At 37.7% G+C, this 26178-nt stretch overlaps 14 protein-coding genes across 14 annotated transcripts; 6 read left to right on the top strand and 8 right to left on the bottom strand.

Annotated features, from left to right (window-relative positions):
- Positions 1-606: 606 nt before the first annotated feature.
- B0P05DRAFT_553391 (uncharacterized protein) lies at positions 607-1031 on the bottom strand. The gene has a single exon (XM_051579563.1). The coding sequence runs from the start codon at positions 1021-1023 to the stop codon at positions 616-618; it is 408 nt and encodes a 135-aa protein (XP_051432053.1). The 5' UTR covers positions 1024-1031; the 3' UTR covers positions 607-615.
- A 288-nt stretch (positions 1032-1319) lies between these two features.
- Positions 1320-2334, top strand: B0P05DRAFT_553390 (uncharacterized protein). Its single transcript, XM_051579562.1, has one exon. It carries the CDS (start codon positions 1382-1384, stop codon positions 1898-1900), a length of 519 nt encoding a protein of 172 aa, XP_051432052.1. The 5' UTR covers positions 1320-1381; the 3' UTR covers positions 1901-2334.
- Positions 2335-2501: 167 nt separating this feature from the next.
- Positions 2502-3259, bottom strand: B0P05DRAFT_573879 (6-phosphogluconolactonase; the record flags this gene model as incomplete). The annotated part of the gene is made up of 2 exons (XM_051581535.1): positions 2502-2738; positions 2765-3259. The coding sequence occupies 2 exons, from the start codon at positions 3257-3259 to the stop codon at positions 2502-2504; spliced, it is 732 nt and encodes a 243-aa protein (XP_051432051.1).
- Positions 3260-3623: 364 nt separating this feature from the next.
- B0P05DRAFT_208731 (uncharacterized protein) lies at positions 3624-4901 on the bottom strand. Its single transcript, XM_051573229.1, has 7 exons — positions 4723-4901; positions 4588-4670; positions 4512-4538; positions 4396-4428; positions 4122-4347; positions 3814-4055; positions 3624-3756 (listed from the first exon to the last, which is right to left on the bottom strand). The coding sequence occupies exons 1-6, from the start codon at positions 4805-4807 to the stop codon at positions 4045-4047; spliced, it is 465 nt and encodes a 154-aa protein (XP_051432050.1). The 5' UTR covers positions 4808-4901; the 3' UTR covers positions 3624-3756; positions 3814-4044.
- Positions 4666-6173, bottom strand: B0P05DRAFT_208521 (Snf7-domain-containing protein). The gene is made up of 4 exons (XM_051573228.1): positions 6009-6173; positions 5427-5961; positions 4719-5385; positions 4666-4670 (listed from the first exon to the last, which is right to left on the bottom strand). The coding sequence occupies exons 2-3, from the start codon at positions 5957-5959 to the stop codon at positions 4887-4889; spliced, it is 1032 nt and encodes a 343-aa protein (XP_051432049.1). The 5' UTR covers positions 5960-5961; positions 6009-6173; the 3' UTR covers positions 4666-4670; positions 4719-4886.
- Positions 6174-6341: 168 nt separating this feature from the next.
- On the bottom strand, positions 6342-8373 carry B0P05DRAFT_589791 (uncharacterized protein; the record flags this gene model as incomplete). The annotated part of the gene is made up of 5 exons (XM_051582758.1): positions 6342-7694; positions 7736-7867; positions 7913-8061; positions 8109-8221; positions 8276-8373. 5 exons carry the CDS (start codon positions 8371-8373, stop codon positions 6342-6344), a joined length of 1845 nt encoding a protein of 614 aa, XP_051432048.1.
- A 139-nt stretch (positions 8374-8512) lies between these two features.
- B0P05DRAFT_598866 (uncharacterized protein) lies at positions 8513-9224 on the top strand. The gene is made up of 3 exons (XM_051583186.1): positions 8513-8636; positions 8677-8823; positions 8873-9224. Exons 1-3 carry the CDS (start codon positions 8556-8558, stop codon positions 9065-9067), a joined length of 423 nt encoding a protein of 140 aa, XP_051432047.1. The 5' UTR covers positions 8513-8555; the 3' UTR covers positions 9068-9224.
- On the bottom strand, positions 9164-10384 carry B0P05DRAFT_475847 (DNA polymerase III, clamp loader complex, gamma/delta/delta subunit; the record flags this gene model as incomplete). The annotated part of the gene is made up of 5 exons (XM_051574867.1): positions 9164-9412; positions 9462-9594; positions 9638-9728; positions 9865-10052; positions 10101-10384. 5 exons carry the CDS (start codon positions 10382-10384, stop codon positions 9164-9166), a joined length of 945 nt encoding a protein of 314 aa, XP_051432046.1.
- Positions 10385-12318: 1934 nt separating this feature from the next.
- B0P05DRAFT_553349 (Cullin family-domain-containing protein) lies at positions 12319-15035 on the top strand. Its single transcript, XM_051579561.1, has 9 exons — positions 12319-12538; positions 12595-12713; positions 12755-12928; positions 12973-13450; positions 13490-13620; positions 13661-14131; positions 14175-14384; positions 14425-14897; positions 14949-15035. The coding sequence occupies exons 1-9, from the start codon at positions 12376-12378 to the stop codon at positions 14995-14997; spliced, it is 2268 nt and encodes a 755-aa protein (XP_051432045.1). The 5' UTR covers positions 12319-12375; the 3' UTR covers positions 14998-15035.
- Positions 15036-15843: 808 nt separating this feature from the next.
- Positions 15844-18060, top strand: B0P05DRAFT_553331 (uncharacterized protein). Its single transcript, XM_051579560.1, has 6 exons — positions 15844-15864; positions 15927-16554; positions 16603-16691; positions 16737-16922; positions 16970-17366; positions 17429-18060. Exons 2-6 carry the CDS (start codon positions 16065-16067, stop codon positions 17971-17973), a joined length of 1707 nt encoding a protein of 568 aa, XP_051432044.1. The 5' UTR covers positions 15844-15864; positions 15927-16064; the 3' UTR covers positions 17974-18060.
- Positions 18061-18143: 83 nt separating this feature from the next.
- B0P05DRAFT_553326 (uncharacterized protein) lies at positions 18144-19464 on the top strand. The gene is made up of 3 exons (XM_051579559.1): positions 18144-18285; positions 18335-18458; positions 18506-19464. Exon 3 carries the CDS (start codon positions 18591-18593, stop codon positions 19371-19373), a length of 783 nt encoding a protein of 260 aa, XP_051432043.1. The 5' UTR covers positions 18144-18285; positions 18335-18458; positions 18506-18590; the 3' UTR covers positions 19374-19464.
- Positions 19465-20519: 1055 nt separating this feature from the next.
- Positions 20520-22070, top strand: B0P05DRAFT_553325 (uncharacterized protein). Its single transcript, XM_051579558.1, has 4 exons — positions 20520-20785; positions 20830-20944; positions 20987-21555; positions 21600-22070. Exons 1-4 carry the CDS (start codon positions 20575-20577, stop codon positions 21992-21994), a joined length of 1290 nt encoding a protein of 429 aa, XP_051432042.1. The 5' UTR covers positions 20520-20574; the 3' UTR covers positions 21995-22070.
- A 94-nt stretch (positions 22071-22164) lies between these two features.
- B0P05DRAFT_475768 (cation efflux family-domain-containing protein) lies at positions 22165-23578 on the bottom strand (the record flags this gene model as incomplete). Its single annotated transcript, XM_051574860.1, has 7 exons — positions 22165-22497; positions 22553-22632; positions 22684-22727; positions 22790-22902; positions 22963-23060; positions 23106-23334; positions 23507-23578. 7 exons carry the CDS (start codon positions 23576-23578, stop codon positions 22165-22167), a joined length of 969 nt encoding a protein of 322 aa, XP_051432041.1.
- Positions 23579-24165: 587 nt separating this feature from the next.
- B0P05DRAFT_589783 (uncharacterized protein) lies at positions 24166-25568 on the bottom strand (the record flags this gene model as incomplete). The annotated part of the gene is made up of 5 exons (XM_051582757.1): positions 24166-24339; positions 24391-24696; positions 24741-24985; positions 25033-25461; positions 25508-25568. 5 exons carry the CDS (start codon positions 25566-25568, stop codon positions 24166-24168), a joined length of 1215 nt encoding a protein of 404 aa, XP_051432040.1.
- Positions 25569-26178: the final 610 nt, after the last annotated feature.

Here is a 26178-nt window from a genome sequence, read left to right as displayed (position 1 = left end):
TTTTTACTTGAAGGCCCATTCATATAAAAAAGGACTTACTGATGCCTAAAAGTGATGAGTGTATGCATCTAGCGTGATGATCCCATTTACTTTTTTTTTATAAAAACCAGACTAAGATAAATATATATCGAAAGCATGGTTTTCATGGATTTTATGTACATATAACGTTAGCAATTACTGTAAAGGAGCTTAATTATTCAATTACAGCTCTAGCATACGAGGGCATTTATACATCTGAATCTGCCCCAAGTATTTTCGAATCCTCTATGACTTACGCTCATAACAAAAAGTTCCTTATAAAATTTTATTTTTAACTACTACCGGTGACGGCAAGTGGTGTCATTTCTCTTTTAAGTCCATATTAAAAAATGAAAGAAGTGATTTGATGCATATGTATGCGTCCCATAAACAAACATAGAGGCAGTTGCTTACATTTGACACTTGATCAGCATTCTTACTGTCTTGAAGAAGAAAAAAATACTGCAATAATTATACGTCAAAAAAGCACGTGCTTTTTATTATATATAGGAGACATGCAATCAATTCACCTGGATGAAGACCTAAAAAAGGAGTGTCTATGTCCTGTCAGGAGTAACAATGTCAGGATAAGAAAGATTATAACAAAATTATTTTATTAGAAGAGAAATGATATAAAAGTTTTGTATGAATGAAAATGAAGTTCATGCATGAAAGATGAAGTAGTTTGTTATGAATGTATAATGCGAATGAGATGAACTGTTGTATCAATAGATTAACGAACTTAAAGAACTTGGACATCGTTGTCGCTGATAAGTCCCTTGGCATCGATGTTCTTGGCAATATCAATGTTCTTAGCAACGTCTTCGACATGAAGATTGTTGAGAATACATTTGGCACCAACACCAATGAGGTTTCCATCAACATCAGGGCCAGAGCAATCATCACCGCTGCCGCCGTTACCACCGTTACCACCGTTGCCATTGTCACCACCGTTACCACCGTTGCCATTGTCACCACCGTTACCATTGTCACCACCGTTGCCATTGTCACCACCGTTACCACCGTTGCCATTGTCACCACCGTTACCATTGTCACCACCGTTGCCATTGTCACCACCGTTACCACCGTTGCCATTGTCACCACCGTTACCATTGTCACCACCGTTGCCATTGTCACCACCGTTGCCATTGTCACCACCGTTACCATTGTCACCACCATGACCACCATGACCGTTATCACCATCACCACCGTTGTGTCCGCCATGACCACCATGACCGTTATCACCATCACCACCGTTGTGTCCGCCATGGCCATTATCACCGTGATCGCCGTGGTCTCCGTGGTCTCCGTGGTCGCCGTGGTCGCCGTGGTCGCCGTGGTCGCCGTGGTCGCCGTGGTCACCATGGTCACCGTCATGGCCATTGTCACCGTCGTGTCCGTTGCCACCATGTCCGCCATGACCGCCATGTCCGCCATTACCACCGTTGCCGCCGTTGCCGCCGTGACCACCATTGCCTCCATTACCGCCGTGACCACCGTTGCCGCCATTGCCGCCATTGCCGCCATTGCCGCTACCGCCACCGCAGCCAGAGTGATGAGAGCCACAGCCACCTTCATGGTCCCAATCTTCATCATCGTCAAAGTCATTGTCACTATCATCACCACCCCAGCTATCATTATCCCATTCATCATCATCGTCGTCGGAATGGTGGTGTCCAACAGAACCGTGGTGATCGCCACCGTGGTGATGACCAACGTCACTACCATCATGACAAGGGGCAGCAGAAGTAGCAACTACCATCAAAGCGAGAGTAAAAATGCAGATTTTAGTAAGACGTGCCATTTATCGAATATATTGATAATGAAAAAAAATTGGACAAGATCAAGTCCATTATATATATACTCAATTCGTAAAGAGTGAGGAGTTATTTTGACCTCCTTTTGGTTCTTGATCTCCTTTTGTTTACAAGAATGTAAAAATCCAGACTTAAAGAAGACAATTAATATGATTGGAACTGACGAATAAAAAATAAAAAAAGAGAGTGCATAAAGGAGCAAAAGGGGACCGCATAAAAGAGAGAAAAGGGGAAATCTGGATAGCATAGTGAAGTTTGCATACAGTGTTTGAATATAGGAGAAAAAAGTGATACTCCACGTGTATAAACTTTAGTTCTTTACCGTAACTTTAAAAGATACATGTATGAAAGTATAATTGCGGTATGTTCCATTACTTCCATTTCATGTTTGAAATATGAAAAAGAAAGTTTTCTAAGCCAAATGTCGATCTTTATCATATCATTTTACTTTTGTTTAATAGGTTGACCCTATTTTTGGATATATTTGGTTAAAGCAAACAATTTACCTTTTTTTTTTTTGGCCTGTCATTCAACATATATATACTTCGAGATCTGTGCTTTAGTCTTTTTGTATCACCCTCTCAATTTCTCCTTCATTCTACGCAACTTCTTTTTTTCAGTCGCATAAACGTACGAAATTTATACTTTATTGTTTTGCATGTCTATTTACAACTTATATTCTGAACACGATTCTTTTCTTAATTTAGAAGCAGCAGCATCGTCAATAAACCAATAAACTTTGCCACCATGAGCAGGCTTAACACGCTGACAAGGCAAGTTCTTTTCAGGCTGTTCAATGATCTGTTGCACCATGTCCTTCTTACCATCACCTGCAGTCACAAATACGACCAATTTGGCGTTGTTGACAACAGGATAAGTCAAAGTAATACGCTCTGGTGGAGGCTTGGGGAGTCAACAATAGGTGCAACCCAACGTTGGGTTTCTTCCAACAAAGGATGACCGGGGAACAACGAGCAACAGTGACCATCAGGACCCATGCCTAACAAGACGAGATCAAAAGAAGGCAATTCGTGCTTGAAGAACTTTTTAAGTTGTTCTTCATAGTCTTGAGCAGCATGCTCAGCATCTTTGGCAATAGCATACTTTTCATGGATAGGATAAATGTTGTCTTGAGGAATTTGAGGAATATGATCAAAAAGGGATTTCTTGACTTCGAGGTAGTTAGAGTCAGGACTGTCATGAGCTACACAGCGTTCATCAGCCCAAAAGACATGCCACTTGCTAAAGTCAACGTTTTTATTGAACGCGAGTTCTTTAGAGAGAATCTTGGGTAAAGAACCACCAGAAATGGCAATCGAGACATGACCATGATCAGCAATAGCTTCACGAGAAACCTTTTCAACAAAACTATTGAGACCGTTTGATAAAGCGTCTCCGTTAGTAAAAGAATAGACAATGGGCATGTTAAGTTGAAAAAAAAAAAAAAACAAGACACGTCTTTATCATCATTACGTTTTTGAATTTCGGACTAAAAAAAACACCGTCATGCATGTACAACTCGTTTATTAAAAGCAAAGGATTTAGTCCATTCTGGTGTCTTCGTTGGAACTGTCATTGGACGTACGCTTAGGGCTTGGGGATCTACGACGAGGACTAACAGAACGGCTGTCGGAACGACGTCCACGACGAGGGCTTGGGGAACGTCTTCTTGGACTACGAGAGCGTCTGTCATTACGAGAACGTCTGGCAGGGCTTCGAGAGCGTCTGGGAGAACGAGAACGTCTAGCAGGGCTGCGAGAGCGTCTAGGAGAACGGGAACGAGAGTCAGAGCGGGATCGGCGTCTTCTAGATGAATTTCCACCATTGCCTTTTTCACTATCATCAATATGAATACATAATCATCCTTTCCTTATTGACTTACGGGCAATCACGGGCTCGATGGCCAGATTGACCACATTCACTACAATGAAAAATAAAGTTTAATTTGTTTGTACTCAAGTTTATGCAGCCTACTTACAAACAACAACCCTTTTGGAATCTCATCGCACGCTCACCACTACATAAACACATATAAGCACTCTACAAGAATCAAATCAAATTAAATACAATACCTTCCTTTGGGCAAAGAACTATCAATATGGTTAGTCTATGTTGTATGTATCAATTTACTTACCATTCATTTGCACTAAAAAAAACGCGTAAAAAAAAAAAGAAGGTTAGTAAATCGATGCAAAGAGGGCATAATAGCTTACATGTGTCCTAAAAGGAAAATGATGAGTCAAAGGGACAATAAAAAAAAAAAAAAAAAAAAAAAAAAAAACTTACCAAATTCACCACAGTTGTAGCATCTGTCGTTACCATCAGTAGCAGGTGCATCTCTTCTACCTCTGTCTGATCTGTAATCACGCTCACGCTCACGACCACGCTCACGTTCACGACGACTATCACGGTCGCGGGGTTCAAGACGGTTACGAGCAACATTAGCAACCTGGACAACCAGTCTGTCATCTTCAAGTCTGTAGCCATTCAATTCCTTAGCAGCATCATCAGCCTCTATTGATAACCATGAGTTTGATAACAGTAAAATAGACAATATTACCTCTAGCAGTCTTTGTAGGATAAAGTAAATAGACAAAAAAATATAAAAAAGTACAATTAACAACATTTCAAATACAAAGGAGCATTGTCTCCAAACAGATCAATCCGTATACATACATCGAATTCAATAAAAGCATAATAGTCCTATCATAAACCATCAGTAAGATGATGACCACAAACTCAATCTACTTACTCTCAAGATAAAGTCTCTGATTCTACCATATCTAGAAAAAATATCTTTCAAGTCTTGTTCGCGTACATAGCGATTGATATTGCCTAAAGAGAATATGAATATCTATTTGTCTATAGCATCGCGTTTCCTACTTACCCACATAAAGTCGACAAGGATTGGGTCTTGCTCGATCTCCACCTCTTTCACGATCACCACGATCTCTGTCTCCGTAATATGACATGTTGATAGGAAAAAAAAGGGGGGAGGCTTTTTATTGAAAAAAATAAAATAAATAGTCGCAACTCAAAATGACGTGGTACTTATGCTAATTGAGCTTGCTTTTGCTTTGTAGTATGTGAAGGTACATTTAAAGAAGACAATACTTGTTGAAGACGCATTAATTCAGATTGAGTATCAATAGGCTGTGTCAATGCTTGTTCTTCCAATGCAAGTGACTCAAGTTGTTCTTCTAGTGCTTGTTCATCCTGGTCTACAATCACGTGATGACCCTGTGTCAATGCATGTTCTACTTGTTCATGGTCATCTAGAGCTTCTTGTAATTCATCCATGGTCTCTTGTATTTTATCAAATGAATGATGAGCCAGCATCTTTCTTAATGTCTCTGTGCCCAAGTTAAATGCCTGTACCATATAAAGATCATTTTGAGAGGCTTCAATCTTCAACAAGACAGTCTCCATTGTATCCAAAGTCTTGTAACGTTGTTCCAGCAAATGCTCAATTTGTTTCTTTTTACGCAACATGAACATGGCTTGTGGTTTTCGATGGAATGTGTAATGCTGTTGAGCAACTTGAAGGAATCTAGATGACTTGAGTCAGTGGTTGAACACCATCTCACTTACTCTTGTGCTTTGATCTCTAATTGATCTACTTGATAATGCAAAGCAGTACAGGCTGCCTTGAGACTCACGATTGCTTTATCTTCTTGACTGATGACTGCCTTAGTCCGTTCTGATTCAGTACGCTCTGGGAATTTAATGACTGTGCTTTGGTGTCCAAATGTTTTGAATGTATCTTGAACAGCGACACCATAATGATGCACTAAATAACGTAAAACAAACCACAAGTCCATATCACTCAATTGGACGCATGTCTCTTGATAACAGGGGATAGCTCGATACTGTGCTTTAAATTCATCCCATGTAAACAAGTTGTCCAAGGCACTACAGAGTGGTTTCTTGTAGTGTTGTTGAACCATGATTTTGGCATATTCATCAATGGTAGGCATCACAATATACACATCAGAAGGTGTTGAGGGTAAGATCCAGTCAACAAACCATCGCAACCAGTTGAGACTGGAGGGATTGGTGGTTGTGACAGGGTATGTATGTTCATATTCTTTTTGAGTCAAGAGGTATTTGGTGTCCTTTCTCATGTCTTCCTATCGATCGAATGAGATGCTATACATTAACCTCAATACTTACAATCACAGTATCAAGGCATAAAGGTTTGTCCAGCTTGGATTGATAGAATAACTCGGGTAATTCACTTTGATGGATCATACAGACATGGTCTCCTGTATTGAGATAACCATGGAGATTACAATCAAGTAAGATGGTACGCCAATAGTTGACATTTGCTTTATAACCATACTCATTAAGTAACTTGAGTTTAGCAAAGTCTGAATAAAGAGACTGAAGTCGCTCAGTAGGTGTATCAAAGTCAATATAGTAATAACTAAGATAGGTTTGTAATTGTTGAATACGTTCAGATAATGTAAGCATAATAAATATAAATACATAAAAAAAAAAATATTATTATTCTGCTGGTGGCCATGATTCTGTTAATAATTCTTCAGAATCATTGACAATAATCACACTCATATTATCATCATCTCCTCCTACAGAAGATGCTTCTGACCCACTTCTTTGTCTACCATGGGGTTTGGGTGGTTCTAGTAGCAATAGTTTCTTATCCATGGGTCTCACAGGATTACTTTGACTTCTTCGACGCATGACACGGTCCAAATCTTTCTTATCTTCTACCTTGACAGGTAGATTATCTTCTTCCGCCTTTTTTTCTTCATTTTCTTCTTCTTCTTCTTCTTCTTCTTCTTCAAATGCAAGATGAGATAGTTTTTTGGCGGTTGGTAAAGAGACCAAGGAACATAAATGAGAAGGTAAAGGTAAAGACATCTTTCTCTGCTGCTGTTGACTTGCTGATGGATGCCAATTCAATTCTGCTTCAAGGTAATCTCGATAGCATTCAAGTCGCTGCAGTTCAATACGTTTGATTTTAATACGCTTGCCTACTGTCTCTGCAAAAGCAAGAATACGATCCTTGGTTGATTTTTGATAAGGTACGATCACCATCAGATTACGGCGTAGTTGTAATTCACGGTCCAATAGTTTGACTTGTTCATCAATACGATCTGATAGTTCCTGTACTTTCTCTTTGGCTCTTTCTTCTCGTTTAGATCGTTCACTGTCTATCTGTCGCTTTAAGGGTCGCATACGTACACCTGTTGTCTTGAGTGTAGCAGCATAATTGATCTTGAGGATCCAGTCATCCATCTCTTGATCATTCTGTGCTCGCATCAAGAATTGCTGTCCATCACCTGTGATGAGTCGAAAGACATGAGGGTATTTAGTGTATTGTTCATCACAAATGCAGACAGCATAAGAAAGAGATACGATCTGAACAGGTCTTAAATAAGATGAGGTGGGTATAGATTCAGCCAAGACAGGGAAACTATGGTTTCTTTTTGAAATCAATTCTGAGGTGGAATGGATAGACATGGGTGACATGGGTTCTTCTTCAAGCCATTGTTGATAAGAAGATACATCACCAAAAAAAATGATTTGACTACCACTCAAAATCACACCAAACGGTCTCCATCCTCGAGCCGTTGCTTTTTTGCCTCCTTGAATCAAATCGTATTTTCTATCCAAGATACCTGCTTTGGTCACACGTATCGTGAATGTGTTGTGTGTGGATGTGCTGCTGTCATGTTTGCTCTTGACACCTGCTAAACATAACGATTTGGCTTTTAAAAGCGACAGGTGGATTTCCATCATAGGAATTGGTTTCAGAGTCCGTTTATAACGAAAACTATTTTCGGCAGGCATGAGTTGCTCTAATTTCTGAGAGAGATCCATCAAGAGGGCATTCTAACCATGAATAAGTATCGATAGAGTAAAGACCAACTTACGGATTGGGTATGATGATGTGTCAAGTCAACAGAACTGCTGCTCTTTAATTTAGAGAACCAAGATGAATTTTTGAGTGTAGTCTGACTGTCTGCATAGGTAAATTCTGACATGATAATGTTGTCATAAATAATCTAATTGTATAAATTCCAACATATTATAGTCTTGTGATGGCTTACATCTAATATTTCATGTGGAAATCCTTCTCCTCCTTCAATCACTTTTGTACGCATAATAAATGTATCCTTGTTCATCTTTTGTTTGACATTCTTATTATGAGCATCTGTATGCAACAACAAAATAGAAAATGCTACTGCATAAACAACATCTAATGCCTAGTGATCAGCCCTATGTCGTCTGTGATATGAGTCTTACCTGGATGATCCACTAGTCCTGGATTACATTCATGATATCGTTTAGCAAAATCTTCCATAGCACGATCAATCTGTTGTGCTTCTTTAGGTAAAAGAACTCTAGCTAATAGTTTTCTATAGTCTAATGTTTATATTCTCCGTTCTCTCTTCTCTGTTGCTTGTTTTTACCTTAAAGAAGCATCAATCGATTCGCCACAAAAATCAAATGCTTGTACCTGAGAAGCAAAGCTAAGCTCTTTTTTATGTTCATCGCTAGGACCTGCCATGCAATTTGTATTCTTGTCTGTATTGTTGTTGTTGTTGTTGTTGTTGTTGTTGGATGATGTCGAATGACAGTAAAAAAAGAAGAAGAAGAAAAAAGAAAGAGAAAATAATTAGATTTTATGTTTTTTTTTAAAGATAACTCAGCAACTACTTTTTTCTTCTTCTTTCATTCGTGTTGAATTCCATGTCCAATCAATATAAAGATCCAACAGGTCGCATGGCTGAAAGTACCATGCGCATTCAAGATTTACATCAAGCAGAAAAAGTAAGTCGATGAAGAGACACTGCTTTTTTAAATAGAATAGAAACTCGTTTTGTTGGTAGAAACAGCAGCAGAAGCACTTTCTATTCTGTCTGATGAAGCACCTAAAGAAGCCAATGCAGACCAATTTGTGCATGATCGTGCTATGCGTTTTCGTGATTTAGCTTCTCGTTATTTCTCTCTTGTGAATGTAAGTGTTCGTCTCAAATTCCATATTGAATCTTTCTTTTTTTTTTTAGGATATTCAGTTTGCATTAAGAAGTCATACACATTATTTAACAAGAGAAGCAAGCATCACTTCTTCAGCCAACAAAATCATTCCCTTCAAAACATCTACATTTAGTCAACAAAAAGAACTAGAAATATGGACTGCTGCTTTAGACACCATGAGTCAACGTATTGCAGAAATCAAAGCGATTGGTTTAGGCATCTAAGAAACGCGTCTCTTGTAGTTCAGGTGGAAGATACGTTTGATCTACTACTTCTTCATAATCTGGATTATATTTATAGTCTTTGCCATAGCCTAAATTCTATATCATTGTAAATACACCTATAAATAAAATAAAAAATCTTACCTTCATAAGTAAAGTAGGTGCATTACGAATATGTAAAGGAACAGGATAAGATGGATTTTGTCGAATGGTTTGTTTGACAAGATTATAGGCTTTGTAAGTCCTGACACTCTTTTTTGTCTCTGCTAAATGAACCACAAGATGAGCAAGGATGGTATCACATTCAGGCATGCCAATCTTTTCACAGGCATGATAAGCAGACATGGCCTATGTTATGAATCAATAAAAAAACATGTATGAACGACATACTGCTTACTAAGGTTAAAGCAGTATTGTCTGCTAATCCAATATCTTCACTAGCACATCTTACTAATCGACGAGCAATATACAGTGGATCTTCACCTGCTTCTAACATTCGACCTAACCAGTACAAGGCAGCATTGGCATCACTAGAGATGGATCAATAAGACATAGAAAACATAGATAACATACCTTCCACGAATACTCTTGTGTAATGCACTGATAATATCATAATGTTGATCGCCATTTCGATCATATAACAAGTGTGATTTCTGAAATGCACCTTTGACTATCTCTGGCTGAAGTGAGTGATGATGCGAAGGTAGCAGACTAATGGCTATTTCCAGCGTATTCAAGGCTACTCTTGCTAATCATGGGAAGGAGGGATCAATACATCATGACTGTGATTGAACGCTTACCATCGCCATCACTGTAAGAAGCCAATTGATTTAACGCTTGTTCTTCTTCTAGATTGCTGATCGAATCCACATGTTTTTCTCGCCATTTGTTCAATGCCCTTTTCAGGATAGACTTGATCTGATCTTGATCTAATTTTTGCAACACAAATACTCGACATCGTGACAGTAAGGCTGAATTGACCTTGAAACTAGACTTGATTCATGTTACGCCATCACTTTATACCTTGTTCTCTTACCTAGGATTCTCGGTAGTAGCACCCACCAGATGAATAGTGCCGTGCTCAACATAAGGCAAAAACACGTCTTGTTGTGCTTTTGTAAATCGATGAATCTCATCGATAAACAAGATGGTCTTTTGTCCAGTCAATGCTAAATGACCTCGCGCATCCTCAAATGCCTTTTTGATATCCCCTGTATTATGGCTAGTAGCACTGAATTCAACAAACCGAGAGCGGGTCATGTTGGAAATAATACGTGCAATAGTTGTCTTGCCACAACCGGGTGGACCCCATAGCATCATGGACGGTATACGGTCACTTTGAATCAGTTTTTTCAAAATACCGTCATCACCTAAAAGCTCATGTTGACCTACGAATTCATCTAGATGCGTAGGACGTACTAAACCCTAATATCAGTATCATCATGATGTTTTGTTTCCATCTACCTTTCGCAGCCAAAGGCATCGATGCATAAGCAATGTCTGTCTTTTTTCGTTTCGGTGGCGTGGCTGTCGCTGTGCTTGTATTAGGACGTTTTAAAGGCGTGGCTGATTCTTGCGTAGCAGGTTTCTTTTGAGGTGCAAATAAAGGAGCCATACGTGTTGTTGTGTCAACTGTGGATGATTCTTCTTCTTTTACAGAAGGTGGGCAGTTGGCATCAATATGCGTATTGATCTTGTTTGAAGGCACCCATTGTTCACAAATAGGACATTGGACTATCCTTGTCATGAGTGGTTTTTATAGTATGTCATATTCTACCTTTGTTGGAAGACATACAGTCATTCCAGCGCCAAAGGGCGGGTTATAAATTTTTCTCAAAAGACACTGAAAAGCAGGTCACTAAAATTTCCCCCTTTTTGATACTGCAACAGTTAAATTGTAAACAAACCTGTGATATAAATATGCCACCGCATAACAAACATTCTTTTGCTTTTTTCTTTGGTTCTTTTTATACGACGTTTATATTCATAAGAATTAGCAAGAACTTACAAGAGTATCTACCTCTCCTCACTTTCCTGAACTTGATCCAATAGAGCAGTCTTTATCAGTTGTCAAAAAGCCGATTGCCTACCATAAAAAGAAGGCAATTAAAAAGAAAATTGAAGCTTTCAATAGCTTGCCTCTTCTGTCTGACAGCGCTTCCTCTAATTCTGCAAAATCTCCAATTACAGATTGTCTGTAGTGAAGTACTACATATGATAGGCAATAGAACATAATAGGATACCTTCTAAGCAAGAGAAATTCATAGAACAATATTCATTTGCCAAGGTGGCGAAGGACTTTTTGGCGGTGCCATGCACAAGCGCAAGTTGTGAACCTGTGTTTAGTAGGTCAAGTCAATTGATTACCGACAAAAGAAGTCGCCTATCGCCGGAGCATGTGAAGGAAATGATGCTGGTCATCTACTGGTCTGAACAACTCTAATTGTCTCCATTACATCCTTTATCGTTTCTCTATTTTTCTTTTTATTTACTTTTGCTTTACTTTCTTACATTTATTTTTTATATTCATTGTCATTTTAAACAGTTCCAAAACCATGTATTTTTACTTGTATGTATTATCATCAATTAAAATAAACTTTATCCGAATCTTACAAGAAACTTAAAGAATATGCATGCTTTTTATAATTTAGCTGTAGCTTATAGCGTAAAGAAAGTAACAGGAATACTATTGGATGGACAAGCATTCCAAAATCATGCAGACTTGACTTGACTCGACTTGATTGCGAAGCCTACTCTATTGGATCAAATTCAGGAAAGCAAGAAGAGGTAGATACTCTTGTAAACTCTTGCAACTATTATCTCATCAATTTGGTCCGCTATATGAATGGGTACATTATCCATGACCTTTTAGCTCAGGAAAACAATCCATGCCATCCATTGGGGGTTTCAAGGAACTTCATATAATGACCAGTGACATTAACTTTCCTTTTACGATGATCAAAGTCAGTTTTGATTCACGTCTTTTGGAAAGATTTATAACTCGCCCTTTGGCACTGGAACGACTGTAATATAAAAAGATCTCGCGATGTGGTTCAAGGCTCCGATTTAACGATGGTCTTTATGCGTCCTATTTCCTCTCATGGGTATAAACATACGTGTTCTTCAAGGGAAAAAATATATCTAATAATACAGCTCTTATTCTGTAAAGCACCAAGTCATGGTTCTTACCTGAGCCTATCTTCCTTCCCCCCCGTTTCTCTTTTAAAGAAAGGTCTCTTCTGACTTTAAATATCACACAAGTATAAATTCGACATCAACGCGTCTCTTTTTTTTTCTTGTTCTTCTTAACCATGACTGACTGGGAACTTGTCAAACGACCTAAACTTGAGAATGGATCCAACGCATCCACTTATTTTCAACAACTCCCTTTCAGTCAATATCTCACGAACGCCATCCATAATCAAAAGCATCCTATTCTTTCTGATAAAAAGCTGATTGTTTACGATCTCAAAAGTAAGATACACACATATAAATATTGTATACTGAGAGAAGGGGGGGAATATTTTGAGTCGATAAACCCGAATTAGATGAAGCTTATAAACATGCATCTTGGCTTCGGTTGGAGCGTGCCATTCATGCCATTCAACACAATCAACCTTGTGCTGAAAGTCTTGAGGTGCTTTACCAAGTAAGATCGACATTGTTGATGAGATTATTTACGCTTGTTAGTTATGTGAAGACTTGTGTCAATATGATTTTGCTCGAGATTTATATCAACATGTCCATGATGCCTGTAGTCAACATATCGATCTTCAGTTTCAGACATTAGCCAATCATTCAACAGAAGGCCTTGACTACTTGAGGGTCGTTCATTCGACATGGCGAGACTATGGACATCAAATGGTATGTTACCTTACCTCAACTGACGACTGATACATTCTCTATAGTCTCAAATAAGATGTTTGTTTCTCTATCTGGATAGGACCTACATGTCTACTACCAAGACAGGATCTTTATGGAATATGGCCATGGACCTCTTCAGAACAAGGTTCAGTCTATATGACATCGTATGGCAAAAGACATTGTCAAGTATCTTGGATCTGATTCGACAAGAACGATCGTGTCAATCGATTGATGAATCCTTTTTACAGTCCAACATTCGCATGTTGATGGATTTGGATCTGTACCATGCTTCTTTTGAACAGCACTTGTTGATACAGACCAAAGCATTTTATAGTGAAGAAGGAGATCAATTGTTGACCACATTGGATGTCTTTGATTATTTACAACATGCTTCTATGCGTGTTCATCAAGAATCTATTTTACGCGTCAAGAATTATTTTGATAAATCACTAAAGTTATCCCTGCAGTCGATTGTTGAACAAGAATTACTGACTAAACGCGTCCAAGTGATATTAGAGAAATGTAAGTGAGAATCTTATGTATCAAACTGATGACAATAAGGCTTTGATTATTTTGAGCGTCTTGATTTGTTTCAAGATACTGATTATGATAAATTCTCTTTATTGTATCGATTATTACAAAAAATTGATCATTTAGAGATCTGTGCCAAGTATTTCACAGCCTATGTGAAGGTAAGTTCGATGACCATCAACAACACTGACCAATGATTAGAAAAAAGGATCTTCTATCATGAATGCAAAGACAAGCGTCAAAGAGAGAATCATGATGTTATCTGCATTTGAGACGCAAACAGATGAAATGGTAGACCACAGTTTTGAAGGAGATGATCAATTTGCAGATGGATTGAAGGATGGTATTGAATACTTTGTCAATTTACGTGAAAACAATGCTATCAAACTATTGGCCAAATACACAGATAGTGTGTTCAAGAGTGCTGTGTATGAAGAAGGATTGCTGGAAAAGGCTATGTTTCTGTTTCGTTACTTACAAGCCAAAGATACGTTTGAAATGGTCTATAAGCGTGATCTGGCTAAGCGATTGCTACTCAACACAACCCATAAGCAAGGAGAAAAGGCCATGTTGGCTAAAATGAAAAAGATTTGTGGTGCTGGCTATACGGGCAAGATGGAAGGCATGGTCAAAGACATTGAGAAATCCGCTGAACTGATGCATGAATTCAATGTAAGTGAGGCAAGCAAGACGCCGTTATTGATGTGCTTCATAGACAGCGTATTCCCCTCGACTGAATATGCATGTCAATCTACTGACATATGGTTTCTGGCCATCCTATGTGTCTATTGAGGTTCATTTACCCCCTTTATTTAAACAAGCACAGACAATGTATAGTCACTTCTATTCTACTAAATTTCAAAAAAGAGTCTTAACATGGCATCATTCACTGGGTGTATGTGATATCAAAGCATGCTATCCAAAGGTAAGTCTGAACTAAGGCTTCTTTGGCTTATTTTCATTAGGGAGAGAAGACAATCACAGTGACATTAGTCCAGGCTGTTGTGTTGTTGTTATTTAATCAGGCAACCACCTTTACATTTAAAGAGATACTGGTATCTACGCAACTGGATGAATTGGAATTAAGAAGAGTGTTGGTTTCTTTAGCCTGTAGAGAGCACAAATTACTGATCAAATATCCTGAAGGACAAGAGATTGAGCCCACAGATACATTTGTATGGCATGATGGATTCCAAACAGACAAATCAACATTCTCCATGATCGCAGCCACCCTAAGTGAAGTAATTGAAAAAGACGCTCATCTAGATACACCTGTCTTGTTTGCTAGAGAACAACAAATGGATGCTGTGATTGTCCGTATTATGAAATCAAAAGGAACACTCAGTCATGGTCAATTGTTAAATGAAGTGACTTGTCTTGTTTCATTCCCTGTTACTGCACAAGAGATCAAAAAGAGAATTGAAGTCTTGATTGACAAGTAAGTCAACCAAAAGAACAAACCATGCATCTTAATCACTTTTATCTATAGAGAGTATTTAGAGAGAAGCCTTCATGACAGCTACAGATATTTGGCTTAAAATAATCCATCTGGAAATAAATTCCCTTTTTCTTTTTCTTTTTTTTTTTTTTTCCCATCAAGATCATACACCATGTCAAAAGAACCAACATCCCCTCGTTCATGTGGCACTTGTACAGACACCACTCATTTCGATAATGAAGTAAGCTTTAATATACAGATGCACATATTCATCTTATTCAGTTCAACACGCTTCGTACAGCTATTCAAGCTGGCAATTTTGATAAAGCCATACAGAGCTTTGTATTATTGTAAGAACAACCTCATCATGGTAGATATTGATCCCTTCTATCCTAGACATTCAAATAGCCCACAACACCCTACATTTCAGTCTTATCTAATACAAGTAGCAGAGAGTATTGATCCAGCTAAAGATACAGAAGCCAGTCGTATGTGACCATCATATACTATCCTTGATTGACAGTATGATTAGGATTCTTTGCTTCTTTACCGTGTTTGTTACAGTCGAACATTATTGATGTGGCAACAGGTAAACACAACAATGACAACATATGCTTAGTTTTACTATTAGAACAATTGGAAGAGAAAGAATCCATGCGAGCATTTATGATCTTATTTGATTATATTCAAGCTTATCCTCGACACGCTTATAAATACCTAGTAAGTCAACAGTAGAAAATAACAAAGACTGAATCGATAGATCAATGCCATCAATCTGCTGATATTGTGTGCACAAGCAAGTAAAGGAGATGAAAGACAAGACTGCATTCGTTTACTTGTGACTGAACTATTTCCTCGTCTCTGTAAACAACGACTGTTGCTTGTCAGAAAAGATAAAATGCCCAGTATTACATCCACAGAAAGCAAACACTATATCACACTACCTTATCATCTGTTTGAACAGTTTCTATTGTTGGGACAACGATTTTATATTAAAAAGCATCAATGGGATGAATCCACTCAGTTTACCTGTGCCATGTTGTCTGCTTGTGGGTAAGTAGGATGCTGAACCATGTTGATGACTGAACCTATCTTAGTTACCATGGATTGGATCAGTTGGATTCAGTCTCCCATTTGGTTCGATTTCAGTATCTGATTGAACACCGCATGAGTGTGCGTATTAATGATGATGAAACCAAGGACAATGCTACCACAGATGATCTGTCGATTGTGGCTACCCTGATGTGCGAATTCATGGCAGCCACTTGTCAGTTTGTTCAGTTTGGGTACGATTATTACAAGTTTGTGTGTGGTATGGATGAACAGCATAAATCACAAGAGAAATCATGCTTGATTCCTGTCTGTTCATTTCAGCCAAATTCACCTGAAGTCATGACAGGTCAAAAACGTGTGACAACAGAAGAGCGTACGACTTTGGATTTCTCGAATGACAACCAGCCTGAAAAGCGACCGAGATTAGAAGAACAAGACAGAGGACAAGGACTGGACTCGTATTGTATTCGAGGCGTAGATGAAGCATTACAAGTCTTGAGTCAAGCAGCTGATTGTCTTCGTCATGTGGTTGAATTATGGCAATGGGCTTCTACGACCATTTCACAAAAATCACTGGTGGATCATTTAGGAGGATGGGAACAAGGTAAAGAATAGAGAAAAAGAGAAAGTTGATTGTATTTATCTGGGTTAGAATTATGCCGTGTGATTGATGGTTATCGATTACCGTTTGATATGCATAATGCAGTCCTACTTGTTCGAAGTGATTTGGCTTTATCTTCTGTAAGTGTATTTGATTGTATGGGGACCTATTTTCTTATGATGTAGCCTTCTATACCTGGTAATTTAGCAAAAGCACTTGAGTTATCACAGACTATCTGTGATCGTATTGAAGTACAACGTCGACAAGAAAAGACAGACAAACCTTCTGCTGAGATGGACATTCCATTCATGTTTGCTTTCCGTGTCTTATACAATATTGGTGTGATCTATTTACTGGTAGGCAGTCTTCAGGTAAGTAAAACAGCCAGAGTGTAGACAAGCATTGACCTTAGTAATAGCAATCCACATTGGAAATTGCTATCATTTTATCTGTGTTTCCTATTCCTAATGGATTGGACGAAAAGGATTTCGTGATGGATGAAGCTGATTGTTGTACAGTAGCCAATGTGTTTGATGGAAGAGAATTTGGTCTGATGAGAGTGACTCAAGAAGGCCTGGTGGTGCGTTGTATTAAGCATTTGATTGTAAGTCTCGATAATGAATCAGAACAGCGTGGTGGTATGGCCTCTATTGATTCTGCCCTTCGTTGGGATGAAAAGGCAGGCAACATGATTGTGTTGATGCAGTATGGTTGGCCTTATTGGAAAGATAGAACAAATTTATGGCATAAAGTCATGCACCGTATTAATGAAAAACGACTATTTAAAAATAGAGAATTCTTAGAGTATTTGTATAGTAAGTAACAAACAACAACAACAACAACAACAACAAAAAGCAGTGGTATTGATGTATTGTAGTCTCTGATGTGCTACAAGCCATTCGCCATCTTCACTTGATGGGCACAGTGACAATGGACATCATTCCGCCTGAATTTGCCTTAAGAAACAGTTATCGCCATTTGGTCACTTCAGAACATCCTTCTTCTGCACCTTCTTCACCACAACAAAAACCTCAAGAAGAAGAAGAACCAGAAGATAAGACCAAGACACTTTCGTTATACCATCCTTCATTTGCCAACAGCATTTTACCAAGCACAAGTATGTCACCTTCTTGGTATTCTGCATCCACACAAAAGAACTCGTTTGCCAAATGGATGTCACCTTCTTTTTATTACAGTCGTCCTGCAACATCTGTCATTTTGCCCGGTCAACAACCATCGACACAAGAAGCCACACCTTCTCCTCCTACAACAAAAGGCTCATTTATACCAAGAGACATTGTCACCCGATGCTTAGAATACAGAATCACAAAATATTCACCTAAAATTACACCACAACGTATGCGTCATGTATTGCAACGGTTTCTTAAAAACATGGTATTGAAAGCAAATGAAGAAAGTTAGCATCCAATGTCATAAAAAAAAGGGGGGGAGAACGCATAACCTATATAAAATAAAATAAAGATGGAATTACCGAAAATGTTACTTGACCATGTTGGTTGCACAAAATCTGCTTATTATTTAAAATGAACAACCGTCTTTTTTTTTTTTTTTTTTTTTTTTTACTATTTCTCTTTTTCTTCATGTTAAACTCGCATACGCCAAGTGTAACAGCCGATAACGAATATATGTTGGACCTTGTTCCGCTATCTGAGCTACAGCAAGGTGAACTTTACATTCTTAAAATTAAACTCGTTGCCATTGGTCTATTTCAAGGTAAAAGAAAAATAAAAGTGATAAAGATGTGGTCATTCATAAACTATAGGATGGGATGATGATATGTGTTGCTTTTCTATTTTACGCAAGTAATGATATTGATATCAACATGATGCTTATCTGATCAACATAGGTACTGATTCAGTAGACCATATAAGATGGTCAGAAGCAAGGTAATGTTATACACTATGGATAGACAGGCCATTGAACATAAAAATAGATATTTACCTAATAACTTCGATGCTTATCATGCATTTGATCATGCTGGTAATCCCCCTATTCACCTTTGGTCTAAGCATTTACGTATGGACATGCCCTTCAATTGGTTCAGCATGTTTGAAGAAGCAAGACAGTGGCAAAAACAATGGCATTTAGATTATTGGCCTTCAGAAGTGATGGACAATATTCCTCCTCCTCCTTTAGAAGAGACGAACACATCAGACCATGAAACGCCATCGACCCATCAACTCGATGCGGATGATATTCATCAAGATCGACCCGAGGAACAGAATAAGCCTACACCTGCTATGGAATTACAAAAACAGTACCGAGCAGCACTAGAGGTCACACAACAAAAATTAGAGCAAAGCACCATTGAACCAAAACAAATCGAAGCGGAACAAAACCCCATCGCATCAAAACCACCTGAGCTAAAACTCAGAGTATCCAAGTCATTAGAGCCAAGGACTGTACCACAAGCACCTATGGAGCAAAACACTTTGGCTGAGGAAGAACCTAAACTAAAGCCAAAACGTTCGTTTAGTTCGTTCTTTTTAAAGAAAAAGAAATCAAAAAAACCATTGCGCCAGGAAGAATCCAAAAATCGAAAGAGTGCTCCTCCAACACCTTCGGTCATACCAAAACAATACCAAAAATCATTGAGTGACAATACTGTTCCATCTACCGAAGAAGCATCCGTTACACAAACACCTTCATTTAAACCTTCGACCTTGGGCGCAAAAATGGAATTGTTTGACATAGATAGTTTTATGGATATGCAAGCTACATTTGCCTTTTTGAATGAAACTTCCAATATAGATTCTTCTTTTTCATTCATGAATTCAGCTATTACCCATAAGACATCCTAGATACCCTCTTCTTACTAGAATAAAGTCTTGCTTCTATGCAAACAAATTCGATAATAAACCCCCCCTGTCCTATATTCTTTCTCAAAAAAAAAAAAGATATCTCGAGAAATGCAATTAGAGGACAAGATATATACTTCGTTTAAGCTTAATTTAAGTAAAGATACTAGTCAAAGAAATAGTCTATCAACAAGATAAAATGATTCTGAATGAAATGGCATAAATCGAATTTTTTTTTCTCAAGTCAGTTGAATCCTGCCTATGTTATGGCACCTTTCCACTTGATTTGGGAGATCACATTTCTTTTAATAGAGCATTTTATTAGAACAAGATATTTGGTACTACATTACTTGTTCATACAATTGAGACAGCAGGCAAACAATTACTTCAAAACTGAAAAAGGGACAACAATGCATACAAAGTTCGACCATATTCTTAGGCCTATAAAGGTAGCATAAATCCTGCCTTTACACGCATGGATTACATGTCTGATCCCACCGAAATCAGGTAAGGCCATGTCTAGGTGCTTTTGGAGAAAAGAAAACGAGTTTACTAAGACGAAATCATCGACTTAATATGGACATTGGCTTCAAATCTGCATTCAAAGTTTATTGTGCACTGTAGTTAGTACTAAAGTAGCCTTTTTAGTAGATATTAGATAGCGAAAGGACACTAACTTATAGCATTCTATGTATAGAATATCTCTAATTAAGGTCTACTACAATACTTGGCACTCTTAAGTTTAAAAAGAATAGTTTAGATATAATAAACACAAGGTAGACCCCAGTCTGTCAGATGCATATAAATCAGCCATAAGAAAGAAAAATAGGACATGTTAGTGTCATAAAAGAATGTCATTGAATAGAACTGAGAAAGTACACATACTTTAAAGCTTACTGAAATATCAATCAATTAACTATCTATATCTTTACATAAAAATGGTTAACTTTTCTTCTTAAATGGACAAAACGTTCTCTCTAGAAAACAAAAAATAGATCAAATATGCTGAATATTTATGTTTCTTTCTTCTATCAACAACAGTGTAAAAGTTGTTCATATTTCCAGTCGTTAAGTATTAATGCATTTATATTCAAAGAGTAATTGTAAAGCCAGTCTGCTTCTGAAAGCTGATTGGTAGGCAAATCCTTGAAAAAAAAAAAAAAGCCAGTACAATGCATTTTTTTTTTCTCTTTTTCTTTACAAAATGAACATTCTACCTAATCCTATACAACTTGTTCATAGTTCTGATTTCCATATCAACTTGGAAACAAGTCACATCATACTACATGGTAGCGTTGATGAGTCTGCTGGTGTTATCTTGAGAGGTTCTGTTGTTCTCAATTGTCAGGAAACTACCAAAGTACGTTCTATCTCACTTAAATTTATCGGGAAAGCCAAGGTTAACTGGACAGAAGGTAGTTTATCTTGTTCAATAGCCTGTTTTACTGATACAGAATAGGCCTTGGATCTCACCAGCGCCATTACAAAGATGAAAAGACCATCATCAAGCACGAGTGGAGTTTTTTGAGACCCAAACACAAAAACTATCATTTACCCGAAGGCCATTACAAATGGTAAAAACTAATTCGCAAAACGGGTTATTGATATATTCATAGGGATTTTGAACTTCCTTTACCCGGTGATTTGCCTGAAACAGTCAACCATGAACTTGGACAAGTTAGTTATCGCCTAAAAGCTGTGGTAGATAGACCCACTTTCTCTATGAATTACAATGATCGTCGAGAGATCAAAGTTTCGCGTGTGTTACTACCTTCGTCATTGGAATTATCACAAATTGTTGTTATTTCTAATGTCTGGGTTGATAAATTAAGTTATGATATCAGCATCCCAAGTAAGGTGTTCAGTATGGGCAGCATTATTCCAGTTACATTTGCTTTACAGCCTATTGCGCCAGATTTACGGGTGCGCTCTGTCTCTTGTGTGTTAAAGGAATACACAACATTGTCTGCCGAAGATCATTCAAAAATGGAAGGTAAAGTCATTAAACACATAAGAGACGAGGAATTTTCAAGTGGGCAAGATCCATGGACAAAGACCGAGCTGGTACCAGTGCCTGAACTCTCTTCCCATCTTGTCCAGACAGATTCAGCATGTGATTTGATAAAAATTAAGCATAAATTAAAGTTTACGGTATCATTAACAAATGCTGATGGACATATTTCAGGTAAGAAAGCATGAGTCAAAGTGTTTAACTGAGTCATGCTTTAGAGTTAAGAGCAGCAATTCCAGTAGTGATAGCAGAAGTCTCACCCGTAGAGGATGAGAATGTACTACCAGCTTATGAAGATGCATGGAAATCAGCACCTTATGATCCACAGCAAGTAGCAACACTCATTGCTCGAGGTGATCTTCCTCCTTCTATTGCTATTTCAGCGCCAAACGAAGCAGCCATTGGAGTACATACATCATCATCCAATTCAGATACAGAGGATGAGAATGAAGCGCATGGACAAGCAGTGGTAGATCCATTGCCTTGGGAAGGAATTGATTTATCAAGAGTACCATCTTACACAACAGCCATTCGATCCAATAGACTTTATAGTTTCTCTGGTTCATTGCCTGGTTACGATGCTGTGGTAGCTGTGCCTGGTAGAAGCAGTTGAGAGACTATTTGCGTCATCCTATATTATATACATAGACATTCCTGTAGACATAAAATTCATTTATAAAGAAGTTCCATGATAAACACTTTGTACGATGGTAAAATGTTTATTATACAAGTATTCATCATTGTTGTTCGGGAGGACAGCAAGTGTTCTCTAAACAGGATTCTTCAGTACAACGTAAAAGACATGATGACGAGTTGTTTGAATCCTATGTTTGGTTTAGTATAGACAACAATCACTTCTTTGTTTACCTCGTTGGGACTGCTGTAAATCATATGTGTATTTCTGGATCCATCATACTTTTCATCTAATTGATCTTCAACAAATTCGGGCTGAATGGTAGCTGAATGAACGCCATAGCCATGCAAAACTTCTCGAATCTTGGAAGCCAATACCATGTATCCTTCACGGGATTTGAGTAAGACATGAAGTGAGGCAATTAACTTTGTGTCTGATAATTGCCAGACATGCAATTCATGTACAGATATGACATCTTCTAACTATACATGATGTGTTGTTTGAATGTCTTTTTTCTTTTCTTTCATTTTTCTATACCTTCAAAAGTGATGTGTTGACATCGTCTATTGGAACACTTTGAGGTACTCCTTGTAAAAGGATAAATGATGTTTGTCGGACTAAGAAAAAAAATAAAGTAAGTAACTGTCGAATGCTCATCCTAAAAATACCTAAAGGAATTGCCGATAAAAAGATGATGATTGTCAGCAACAAACTAAACAAATAAGTTAAAACATGGCTTACTAAGCATCTTTATACATATATATATATATATACCTCATAGCAGGATCAAAGTAAAACCTCCAACTGTAATCCGTCAACCAAATAAACAGTGACGATGCAATAACTCCAACATTACCCAATGCATCACCTAAGACATGTAAAAAGATCTATTTTTGGTCATATTATAAACAAAAAGGAAAAAAAAGAAAGAAAAAGTTTTTCCTTACACCTCTCATATTCAAATGCCCTTTGCGACCTTCCATTGACTCTGGATCCTGTCCTGCATGATCTTCATGGTGGTGATGATGATGGTGATGTCCATGTTCTAATGGCATTTAGTGAGATACCAAACAAATAGAATGTTACATACCGTGAAATATAAATAAGCCAATCAAATTTGCAACTAGACCTGCACTACCTGTGATCAATACCATGATCGGTTGAGTTACGGGCTCAGGCGTAACAAATCGTTTGATGCAGTCTATAAAAATGGTAAAACATAATGCAAACAAAAACACGCCATTCACAAGTGCACCAAGGATTTCGGCTCTTTGCCAACCATATGAGTATTTAGGGTTATATTGTGTCTTTTTAGCAACCTAATAATATGGTTATCAAACACAAAATATTGCATTATCCTTGCCTTAATAGCCCATAGTGCTACACACATGCTAATCATGTCACTCAACATATGGAATGAATCAGCTATCTAATGTTTGCATTAGACTCAAAAAACACAAAGGAAAACATATAAATGCGTTTTCATTTTACCAGAGAGAGAGAGCCAGTATAATAACCAACAATGATTTCTGCAAGAAAGAACAAGCCGGTAATACACAGCATAAAGTAGATTTTAACCTCTCTTGAAAGTTTCATAGTACAAATTTATATATTTACAGTTTAAAGAAAGAAAGAAAAAACAAAGGAAAAGAAAAAGAAGACAAACAGGTAAAGAGAGCTTGTTATGTGCTCTTGCTTTGACTCCTAGTTTTTGGGAAAAAAAAAGGGGGTAGCTATTGTAGACATCATGAAAGATAGGCTTTGTCATGAGATAAACTTGTTTTTATTAAAAACAAGTCTTATGATATGAACAGATTATAAAACATTATATTTAATGATCGACACATAGTTTCTTGAGTCTTTCCTCAATAAGCTAAGGTTATTGTAATATCATTGGGTTGCTTGAAACAGTTTATAAGTTCAAATATTCTCAAGCACAAACGCATTCATGTTATATGTCTAGGATTGACAGAAAGGTTTAGTATGCCATAAAAAAAAATAAAACTTAATGCGGATAGACTTTGCATTCCGTTCAAGCCAGATTTGCATTTTCAATACCATGTAAAAATAAAACAATACTTTTTTTCCTATAAAAGCAAAACTGCCACTTGATATATTTATACAATGTATTTGGAAAAGCAAATATCTGTTTAACAGCTTATTGTTGACAACTTCTTTTTCTTGGCCAATAATTCTTCTAATGGGGCATTTAGCCAACCCCAAGTAGCAGATGCATAGACATTTTCAGGAATAGAACGACCAGCGATCCAAGAGCCCACAGCTACCAAAGGGCCAAGCACATGCGTTTGCATCACTGCTTCTTTCTGTAAAACCAAGTCAACGTCTCGTCTATGCTATAGTCGCTCATTTCTTACCTTTCCTAAAATAAGCTTGATCAATGCAAGATCCTTACTCTTGTAAGGCTCTAATTCTTCTTGAGTAGCACCTTGAATCATTTTCTTGATATTCGTCAAGGCAGCTAAACCTTGCATCCAAGCATAATGACCAGTTTTGACATCTGTGTGATTTGTCACATCGCCAGCTGCAAAGATATGAGGAAATCGATCATCAGCAATTTGCATTGTAGGCTTAATTTTGACAAATCCAGTATCTTGATCAATCGATTTTGGTGAAAGAGTTTCGAGTAGACCGTTATTGGGTGTCATGCCTATACACATGATCTATGTGAAGGTGAGTTGTCTCTCTTTCTGGAATATAAGCTTACTGCAAAATCACCATGAATAATATTACCACCTTTTGTATGCACTTCAATAGGTTTAACCTCTAAAGGGAACCCATTCGGAGGCAGAATAACACGATCACCCAAGACTTGTTTTACGCCATGCTTCTTGAGAATATTATAGATCATGACATCCATACTAACTTTATATCTAGGCAAGTATCTGTTGCGAGAATGTAAAAGAGTGACCGTTTTTTCAGGATAGTGTTCCTTAATTTCAGAAGCAAGTTCTATGATGTATCAATACACATAATGACACCCATCATCATCAATTTACCTAAACCAACAGCACCAGCACCAATAATGATAGGCTTTTCGGCTTCTTTAATCAATTCTTGATATTGCTTGAGTTTTTCAATCCCTTCTTCTTTTGTATTGACAGTGAAGCGACCAGGTTCAGGAATCTTTGTACCTGCAGCATATACAAGATAGGCATACTCAATCTTTTGTCCAAATCCAGGCACTTCTCTATCAATTTCCACATAGTCTTTATGAATTGAGGTAGCACGAGCATGAATCACTTGGCCCTTGGTATCATCACCTTCAAAAGTATTATTGTAAGGGACAAACAGTTCTTCTTCAAACCCGGGAATGACAGAGGCACGGGGGAAAGCAAAGACATGATTGAAGTGAGTCTTTTCATCAATCAGAATCATTTTATAACCTTCAATAGGCTCTTGACGCCAATGAAGTGCACAACCCATAGCTATATGATCATGAGTTTGACTTCCTTTTTCCTTGTGTTTGTTTACCTGCACATGAAGCACCAATAAATACAATGTTTTTAGTTTCTTTGGCTTGAGAGGGGACCATTGTATTGAGAGAGGAGAAAGAGATAAATATATCACAGAAAAGTTAAAATCTGATAACTTAAAAGATCAGATAAGCAGTCACTGAATGCAGTGTGTGTTACATAAAGTCATTTTTTTTTCTGTTAAAAGCAGGAACAAAACAGGGACAAAAGGAAAAAAGTTATCTGATGTTGGGGTGACATTCGGGGAAGATGGGCTTAAGAAAAAGGGGGACATGGTTATAATTCCTCCTTCTGAGTTTGCGGTTTAAGACGGCAATAACCAATAAGATAAAGACCGAAGTTGACCGCAAATCCCCTTTAAAATCCGGGGATTCTCGGTCATGACTAACAGGGAGATTGAATTAAGTTGAGTGGTACAGAAAAAAACATCTGATAAAATCATAAACATCTTTTTATCATCACAAGTCCCCCCCTCCTCCTCATTGTTACAATCTTTGATTTGTGCACTGACAAACTAGGAAAACCATACCAGATTAAAAAAAGTAAATTATGAAGCAACGTTTTTTTTTGGAACAATGTGGTACCACATTTTTAGGTTCAGTGTTTTCCTTTTTAAATTTTCAGAAAACATTTATTTTCAGATTTTGATGTATGCGTAAGCAGTTCTAT

Source organism: Gilbertella persicaria (assembly GCF_025201335.1).
Source record: "Gilbertella persicaria strain CBS 190.32 chromosome Unknown B0P05scaffold_38, whole genome shotgun sequence".
NCBI lineage: Eukaryota > Fungi > Mucoromycota > Mucoromycetes > Mucorales > Choanephoraceae > Gilbertella > Gilbertella persicaria.
Note: the sequence above shows the minus strand (reverse complement) of the source record. Positions and strands in the feature narration are given on the sequence as shown.

Bases quoted from the DNA above. Each gene is read 5' to 3' on its own strand.
- B0P05DRAFT_553391 (XM_051579563.1), bottom strand. From the start codon at position 1,023: ATGGCAACGGTGGTGACAATGGTAACGGTGGTGACAATGGCAACGGTG.
- B0P05DRAFT_553390 (XM_051579562.1), top strand. From the start codon at position 1,382: ATGGTCACCGTCATGGCCATTGTCACCGTCGTGTCCGTTGCCACCATG.
- B0P05DRAFT_208731 (XM_051573229.1), bottom strand. From the start codon at position 4,807: ATGTCATATTACGGAGACAGAGATCGTGGTGATCGTGAAAGAGGTGGA. The intron at 4,671-4,722 runs GTAAGTAGGAAA...TATTCTCTTTAG, and splicing joins TCCTTGTCGACTTTATGTGG to GCAATATCAATCGCTATGTA. The intron at 4,539-4,587 runs GTAAGTAGATTG...GGTTTATGATAG, and splicing joins TCAGAGACTTTATCTTGAGA to GACTATTATGCTTTTATTGA.
- B0P05DRAFT_208521 (XM_051573228.1), bottom strand. From the start codon at position 5,959: ATGAGAAAGGACACCAAATACCTCTTGACTCAAAAAGAATATGAACAT. The intron at 5,386-5,426 runs GTAAGTGAGATG...CAAGTCATCTAG, and splicing joins TTAGAGATCAAAGCACAAGA to ATTCCTTCAAGTTGCTCAAC.
- B0P05DRAFT_598866 (XM_051583186.1), top strand. From the start codon at position 8,556: ATGTCCAATCAATATAAAGATCCAACAGGTCGCATGGCTGAAAGTACC. The intron at 8,637-8,676 runs GTAAGTCGATGA...TAAATAGAATAG, and splicing joins ATTTACATCAAGCAGAAAAA to AAACTCGTTTTGTTGGTAGA. The intron at 8,824-8,872 runs GTAAGTGTTCGT...TTTTTTTTTTAG, and splicing joins GTTATTTCTCTCTTGTGAAT to GATATTCAGTTTGCATTAAG.
- B0P05DRAFT_553349 (XM_051579561.1), top strand. From the start codon at position 12,376: ATGACTGACTGGGAACTTGTCAAACGACCTAAACTTGAGAATGGATCC. The intron at 12,539-12,594 runs GTAAGATACACA...GAATATTTTGAG, and splicing joins GATTGTTTACGATCTCAAAA to TCGATAAACCCGAATTAGAT. The intron at 12,929-12,972 runs GTATGTTACCTT...CATTCTCTATAG, and splicing joins GAGACTATGGACATCAAATG to TCTCAAATAAGATGTTTGTT.
- B0P05DRAFT_553331 (XM_051579560.1), top strand. From the start codon at position 16,065: ATGAGTGTGCGTATTAATGATGATGAAACCAAGGACAATGCTACCACA. The intron at 16,555-16,602 runs GTAAAGAATAGA...TATCTGGGTTAG, and splicing joins TTTAGGAGGATGGGAACAAG to AATTATGCCGTGTGATTGAT. The intron at 17,367-17,428 runs GTAAGTAACAAA...GATGTATTGTAG, and splicing joins ATTCTTAGAGTATTTGTATA to TCTCTGATGTGCTACAAGCC.
- B0P05DRAFT_553326 (XM_051579559.1), top strand. From the start codon at position 18,591: ATGGACATGCCCTTCAATTGGTTCAGCATGTTTGAAGAAGCAAGACAG.
- B0P05DRAFT_553325 (XM_051579558.1), top strand. From the start codon at position 20,575: ATGAACATTCTACCTAATCCTATACAACTTGTTCATAGTTCTGATTTC. The intron at 20,786-20,829 runs GTAGTTTATCTT...GATACAGAATAG, and splicing joins CAAGGTTAACTGGACAGAAG to GCCTTGGATCTCACCAGCGC. The intron at 20,945-20,986 runs GTAAAAACTAAT...ATATATTCATAG, and splicing joins CCCGAAGGCCATTACAAATG to GGATTTTGAACTTCCTTTAC.